This window comes from Gorilla gorilla, chromosome 1 (genome assembly GCF_029281585.2).
Source record: "Gorilla gorilla gorilla isolate KB3781 chromosome 1, NHGRI_mGorGor1-v2.1_pri, whole genome shotgun sequence".
Taxonomy (NCBI): domain Eukaryota; kingdom Metazoa; phylum Chordata; class Mammalia; order Primates; family Hominidae; genus Gorilla; species Gorilla gorilla.
This window is the reverse complement of record NC_073224.2, coordinates 98,532,676-98,540,380: the sequence shown is the minus strand read 5'-3', so window position 1 is coordinate 98,540,380 and position 7,705 is coordinate 98,532,676. Positions and strand designations below refer to the sequence as shown.

At 43.2% G+C, this 7,705-nt stretch overlaps 1 protein-coding gene across 2 annotated transcripts; it reads left to right on the top strand.

Annotated features, from left to right (window-relative positions):
- The first annotated feature begins 494 nt into the window (after positions 1-494).
- Positions 495-5,468, top strand: CD1C (CD1c molecule). 2 transcript variants are annotated; one of them, XM_019025012.4, is made up of 6 exons: positions 495-818; positions 1,827-2,093; positions 2,778-3,059; positions 3,290-3,568; positions 3,906-3,996; positions 4,149-5,468. In XM_019025012.4, the coding sequence occupies exons 1-6, from the start codon at positions 758-760 to the stop codon at positions 4,168-4,170; spliced, it is 1,002 nt and encodes a 333-aa protein (XP_018880557.1). In that variant the 5' UTR covers positions 495-757; the 3' UTR covers positions 4,171-5,468. The 2 variants fall into 2 exon arrangements, with proteins under 2 accessions (XP_018880557.1, XP_018880555.2); XM_019025010.4 differs by lacking the exon at positions 3,906-3,996 and having other exon boundaries at positions 4,149-4,414.
- The last annotated feature ends 2,237 nt before the right edge of the window (positions 5,469-7,705 follow it).

Sequence of the window (7,705 nt, the reverse complement as noted above, 5' to 3'; positions counted from 1 at the left end):
TATGTAATTTTTTAGTGAATGACTATACAGATTAAATGCAGTAGAAGGGCTTCTTTATATTTGTTATGGTCCTATGCATTCTGAATGGCTGCAATTTAATCTCTAAAGATAATGTAGAGTGGACTGTAGTTTATACAATTGTGCAGGGAAATCTTGGAAGATGTAAAAAGCAACGTCTCCAATTTATAAAAGAATCAGTGAGAATGAGGAAATAAGAAAGATGGGTGAAAAGGGGTGAAATTGGAAAGAGAAAACTTTGAGGACATTCAAAAGGGGGAAAGAAAGAATGGAGTGATGAGAAGAGGGGACACTATGGAGAGTGGAGGCAAAGTTAAGTGGAGAAACTGGAAGAACTGTGATCTATTAAAACAAGCAGGAACTGAAAAAATGACATGGTTTCTCCTTTTTATCTTACAAATGACATGCAAAATCCAGAGGGACAAAGTGACCTTTCTTTCAATGCGATACACCACTTTGTCTAAGGCAGTTGAGGAAGGGAAGTAGATATAATGGAGCTTAGTGGCAGAGCAGCTGGAATCCTGAGAGAAGAGAATAACTTTAGTTCAGAGCAGGTGGGGAAATGAGAGATTGAGTAGGAGGACCAAGGTTGAGGGAAGCAGATCTTAGTTGCTGTCAGCGGCTGATGTGGAAGATTGTTGGTAGAAGGAAGTCAGAATATAGGTACAGAGGGATAAGTTTGCTAAGAACAGAGATCAGCAAACAGCTTTTCTGAGAGAAAGAAACATCTGCAAATGACATGCTGTTTCTGCAGTTTCTGCTGCTAGCTCTTCTCCTCCCAGGTGGTGACAATGCAGACGGTAAGAACATCGCTGTCAGCTGCAAGGTTACATGTATCTGGGTAGAGTGTGCTGGGCTTTCCCGAGATGGGTCAATAGAGATGCCAGAATGCTTGCCATCTGAGCACACCTGTCTCCAGGTCCAGTTTACTCTTTTGGAGGGTGGTGGCAGAGCATGGGGTCTGTGTAAGGAAAATGTTATAGCTAAAGTAGTCATTAACATTTTTCTGTGGTAACTGGTTCACTTTCCATTTCCTCTCCATTTTCCGTTAAAACAGTCAGGGCCCAGGAAGATGATGTGGTTTCTCCTTTTTATGTTACAAATGACACGCAAGGTCCAGAGGGATGAAGCAACCTTTCAATGCCACGCACCACTTTGTCTAAGGCAGTTGAGGAAGGGAAGTAGATAAGATGGAGCTTAGTGGGAGAGCAGCTAAAATCCTGAGAGAAGAGAGTAACTTTAGTTCAGAGCAGATGGGGAAATGAGAGATTGAGTAGGAGGCCTAAGGTTAAGGGAAGCAGATTGTCTTAGCTGCTGTCAGTGGCTGATGGGGAAGATTGTCTGTTGGTAGAAGGAAGTCAGAATATAGATGTAGAGGGATAAGTTTGCTAAGAACAGAGATCAGCAAACAGCTTTTCTGAGAGAAGGAAACAACTGCAAATGACATGCTGTTTCTGTAGTTTCCGCTGCTAGTTCTTCTCCTCCCCGGTGGTGACAATGCAGATAGTATGAACATCTCTGTCAGCTGCAAGGTTACATGTATCTGGGTTGAGCATGATGGGCTTTCCCAAGATGGATCAATGAAGAAGCCAGAATGGTTGCCATTTGAGCATACCTGTCTCCAGGTCCAGTTTACTCTTTTAGAGGATGGTGGCAGAGCATGGGGCTCTGTGTAAGGAAAATGGTATAGCTAAAGTAGTCATTAATGTTTCTCTGTGGTAACTGGTGCACCTTCCATTTTCTCTCCATTTTGCTTGCCTCTCTTTTTTTTTTTTTCCTTACACTACTTGCCCTTCTTCCACCAAAAGCATCCCAGGAACACGTATCCTTCCATGTTATACAGATCTTATCATTTGTCAACCAATCCTGGGCACGAGGTCAGGGCTCAGGATGGCTGGACGAGTTGCAGACTCATGGCTGGGACAGTGAATCAGGCACCATAATTTTCCTGCATACCTGGTCCAAGGGCAACTTCAGCAATGAAGAGTTGTCAGACCTAGAGTTGTTATTTCGTTTCTACCTCTTTGGATTAACTCGGGAGATTCAAGACCATGCAAGTCAACATTACTCGAAATGTAAGTTCAATCATCTAAATTATGGGAGTTCTTTAGAATGTTCTATTTCAGGGAAATATTCTCTACTAATTTTTGGGCCATTTCCCATTATCCCATCCCACCATAAAATTCTGCATAGATGAACCTTTTAAGGGATATTCCTGATGTTGACTCCCTCAAATTTCCTAGGCTCTTGCTATTTTTGGAATTTTTTTTCTTGTGCTTTGTTATCTTCCACCTGTGGTCTCCCTCTGTATCCTACAATCCAGAGATACACAGCTGTCCCACTCTGTGCTTGACTACCTTAAAATAAAATCTATTCCCCCCATTCAATTTCTTCAAAGATCTATGTCCATAGTTCAATGACCATTAAGACCAATTTCATGCATCATGGAAAGCTATCCTCCTACCTCCCTCACAAAGGCTCCCCCTTCACCCTCTATCCTATATTATGTGGCTCACCTATCATTTTTCCACACCTTCCTTGGCCACTTTTTCTTGTTAATTCAAGGCATTTATCTCTTATTGTCCCCTTCCGTATCCCCAGCAATTTTTCTCTCTTGTTTCTGATCAAATATGTCTTTGGCTCACTCTCACATCCATGTAAAACTTTCTTGCTTCACTTCCTGATACAGCCCTAGGTTTTTATACTATTGTTTTCACTTTTTTGTTTGAACTCTTTTTCTCATTCCTCCCTTCCTCCAGATCCCTTTGAAGTACAGGTGAAAGCCGGCTGTGAGCTGCATTCTGGAAAGAGCCCAGAAGGCTTCTTTCAGGTAGCTTTCAACGGATTAGATTTACTGAGTTTCCAGAATACAACATGGGTGCCATCTCCAGGCTGTGGAAGTTTGGCCCAAAGTGTCTGTCATCTACTCAATCATCAGTATGAAGGCGTCACAGAAACAGTGTATAATCTCATAAGAAGCACTTGCCCCCGATTTCTCTTGGGTCTCCTGGATGCAGGGAAGATGTATGTACACAGGCAAGGTCAGTAGTTTCAGCCCCTTCCTCTAAGATTTTTCTATTCAAGTCCTGCCCCTTCTGTTCCCACCCTTCAAACTCAGGACAAGAAAGAGGACAAGAAGCAGAGGGGTTGCTGGGTAATAGTTTCTTAGAGGCAGGAAAAAGATAACTGTGCATATTCATGTGGATGTGTGTATGTGGATGTACGTTGTGTGTAAGTTTCTTCATCAGAACAATTTTTCTGCTCTCTGCAGTGAGGCCAGAGGCCTGGCTGTCCAGTCACCCCAGCCTTGGGCCTGGCCAGCTGTTGCTGGTTTGTCATGCCTCCGGCTTCTACCCAAAGCCTGTTTGGGTGACATGGATGCGGAATGAACAGGAGCAACTGGGCACTAAACATGGTGATATTCTTCCTAATGCTGATGGGACATGGTATCTTCAGGTGATCCTGGAGGTGGCATCTGAGGAGGCTGCTGGCCTGTCTTGTCGAGTGAGACACAGCAGTCTAGGAGGCCAGGACATCATCCTCTACTGGGGTAAGACCGGAGGTTGGAAGTGTAGGTAGGTGGTTCTTGAGCCTAGAGGATAGGGGAGAGGAAATTTTGAGGATAGCAGACCTAGGTGAGGGATTGTAGGAAGAAATGTATAGGGTAATTTAAAGAATAGTGGAGTAAGACCTAAGGGATACATGAATACTAGAGATTTAAGGGGAAATGAGGAATCCTTCCTTGAGTAAGTTTTGGAATAGAGTGACTGAAATAGGATAACTGATGCAACTCATACAATGCATATGTTAAGTAAGGAAATCAATAGATGGAATAGAATCAGCAATGAGTTTAAAATGGCATCCATGTATCTTTCCAATATGTGCAGGACACCACTTTTCCATGAATTGGATTGCCTTGGTAGTGATAGTGCCCTTGGTGATTCTAATAGTCCTTGTGTTATGGTTTAAGAAGCACTGGTGAGTTTTTTGTATTTCCTCCTCTCCTCCCAGTTTCTTATTTCACATTCCATTCTTAACTCTCTTAGCTTTCCTCTATTGACTACTCCACCTTATCCTCAGTTACCACCTCCAACTTATTCAGGGTTTCTCCCATTCCTGTTCCTTCACAGCTCATATCAAGACATCCTGTGAGACTCTTCCCCCTGACTCCCCCATTGTGTTAAGAACCCAGCAACCCAGGAGCCTAGTACAACATAGTGATGCCATCCCGTCGACTCTCCATTTAAATTGTTTCTCTTTCTGCGTAATAAACATTTGTTAATATAAACCAAATTCTAATTTGGAATGTTTTTCTTGGAATCTCCACTTTTTATATAGCACTCAACCTTCAAAGCCCATTTCTGATGTCATTTCCTCCAACGATCTTCCTTGACCCATACTGAACCCAGAGAGCCCCTCAACTGTTACGTGCATGCAACACTTCCTACCCTGTGTTGCAGCTACTTGAGTCTTTCACGTCACATTTTTAAGCTTTTAGGAGGCAAGGATCATGGTAAATGTGCCTTTCCTGCATATGACGGGCTCAGTGAAACACAAAACAAAACATCATATCTAAGTTGGATTAACTGTCATGTTGGCAATTTTTCTCATTATATTCCTTCCCAATGTTGTTGTAGCATTGGAAATATTCATGCTTCTCTTTTTGTTTAAATGCTTCATACCTAGCAGATAAATTCCACTCTCCTTTAGCTCCCTCATTTTCTCCTTAAACATTTAAGGAAAAGTGCAGCCTTGTGCCTTGATACACTTATTTTCTAAACACAGAGAATTACAAATGCAAATAGACAGAGAGTGTGCAAGTTACATGTGATGATCAGTGGTGCAGATATGTCACAGAATACTTAAGAAAAGGAACAAGAGATTTGGTCCTCAGGGTTGGAGTGGGATCAAGGCAACTGTTGTGCTGTATACGGAAGACAAATTTCCTAAAGGACTGTGTTATCTGAGATAGCCTTGGCTAAACTTTAGTCCCTTTAGGTTTCATTCACTAATTCAACTAATGCTTTTTGGGTACTGAGTTGAGACAGGCACATACAGCTTCTAAACTGGTGGTGGATAAAACAAATGAGATTGTGTCCACTCTCCTGAAGTTGCAATGTTTGCTTCCTCAATCTGTCCATGTTTCTTTTCTATTGTTTTCATGTTTTTATTTATTTCAAAAAATTTTAAATAGATTTTATTGATGTATAATTTATAGTAAAATTTGAATCTTTAAGTGTACAGTTCTATTTATTTTGATAATTACATAAGCCCATGTAAACAAAATCACAATCAAGATATTAAATGTCATAACCCCTCATACCTGTTTGTAGTCAAGCACACCAACAACCTGGCATTCTTGCAACTGCTGATATACTTTATGTCACTTAAGCTTAAACTTGTATTTTCTATGATTTTATTAAGATGGAAATAAACATATCTACTTGGTATTGCCTTTTATTTTTCTTCAGTTTAGCATATGGTTGTAAGTAATCCATGCTGCTCAGTGTATTAGTAAACATTCCTTTTTATTGCTGAATAGAATTCCATGTATGGATATAACTTTTTTTGGAGGAGGAGGTGGCTTCCCAGATCTGGCAGGGCCTTTGTCTCCTTGTGCCCACTCACCCAGCTTGGGTCCTGCTTCCAGTGCTCATTTCCTTGGCAGCAGGAGGCCCTAGGTGACTCTGCTGCACCCTTAGTCACCCTGTGACCTGCAGATACAGAGAGATCAATAGAGAGGATTCTAGGACACCCAGGAAACTGGGAAATAAAGCCAAAAATATATAAAATTAAGCTTATTTTTGGGAGAAGAGACAAGATGGCTGACTAGATGCAGCCAGGAAGAGCTTCTCCCACCAAGAGACAAGACCATCAAGAAGAGCAGTGTACTCTGAGAAGATCATTGGAAAGAAGGCATTGAGAGTGGATGGAGGGAGAATGCAGACCCTGGGCTGAAGTGGGGAAGAAGCTGCGAACCCTACACAGGGTTGCCAAACACTAGGACTTATTCTTGGTCCTCAGTGGCTTCTAGGGAAGGGGTTGGTTAAATAGGCATGAAGTGGCCCACTCTAACCATGAACCTCTGGAATCCTAGCTGCAGGAGACCCCCATGACCCACACAGACATTTGAGTTGGCAGGGAAAGCTACTTGCAGAGTTGGCAGGGACAGGACTCCAGCTTCTATGGAACCCAGAGGGTTTGGTGTGAGAACAGCTACAGTGGAGCATGGTTAGGGATGTCCATTACCCGAGGCTTGGCATGCTCCTCTAGGTGGCTTTGACCCCTTTGTTGACTATCAGACCTGGACAGAATAGGGCTACCATGCTATTTGGATGGGGCTAGACTGATCTGAGCCCCCCACCCCATGTCTGCTGGCCTCTCCCAGAATCCCTGCCTGTCTGTACTTGCTTGCAGCAGAGCCTCAGATGTTCAACTGAGGCAGTTCTCAGAGACCACTGCCATAGGTCTTTCACTGGCTGACCCCACCAAACCACCAAAGAGCTTCTGTCACTGGCCTCACATCAGCATGCACCTGCCTTCAGCACCCACAGCTGCTTTGCTGGCATACACACACAGACATCGCTGCCTTGCTACCACTTCTGTGCACGCATGCATGGAGACCTCACCACTGCTGCGCTGTCCCCACTAGCCTACATGCGTGCATGTACCCTGCCATACTACCATCCCCGGTGTACATGTGCATGGACCTTCTACCCTGCTGCCCCACCACCACCAGCATGTGAGTGAGTGTGGACCCCACCATGCCACTGCCCCACTGCTGCCAGTACATGCATGTGAGAGCAGACCCCCACTGCCACTGCCCTTATGAAATGCTTTTCTGGGACCCCCCCACCCGGCCCACCATAGGAGTGTTGTTGCTAGTGGACTGGGAGCACCTTGGCCCCCTCCAGTGAAGCAGGTGCTCAGTCTCAAGGGGCCAAAGAACAAGGTTCTGGGCCTGGTCCCAGGCCCTCAGTCTTAGAGCACATAGCCCAGGAGTGCTGAGCTGAGCCATGGCCCCCTGAAATCATCAAGAAATAAAGCTAGCTCGCTGACCCAAACCTATACCATAGTCAAAGCCTCAAGGGCATCAAAGAATATAAAAGCAAAAGGCCCCATCAAAAGGACAGCAACTTTAAAGGTTTAAGGAACATCAGCCCACATAGATGAGAAAGAACCCGTGGAAGAACTCAGGCAGCTCTAAAAGTCAGAGTGTCTTCTTACTTCCAAATGAACACACTAGCTCCCCAACAATCTTTCCTAACCAGACTAAAATGGCTGAGATAATAGACATAGATTTTAGAATCTGGATGGTAATGAAAATCATGAGATTCAGGAGAAAGTTGAAATGGAATCCAAAGAATTTAAGGAATCCAGTAAAATAATACAATAACTGAAAGACAAAATAGCCATTTTAAGAAAGAACTAAGCTGATTTGACAGAGCTAAAAAATTCACTGAAGAATTTTATAATACAATTGGAAGTATTAAAGGCAGAATAGACCACACTGAGGGAAGAATCTCAGAGCTCAAAGACCAGTTCTTCTAATTAACTCAGTCACACAAAATAAAGAAAAAATAATACAGAAGGATGAACAAAATCTCTGAGAAATATGAGATTATGTAAAGAGACCAAACCTGTACTCACTGATGTCCCTGAAAGAGAGAGAGAGAGAGTGTGCAAA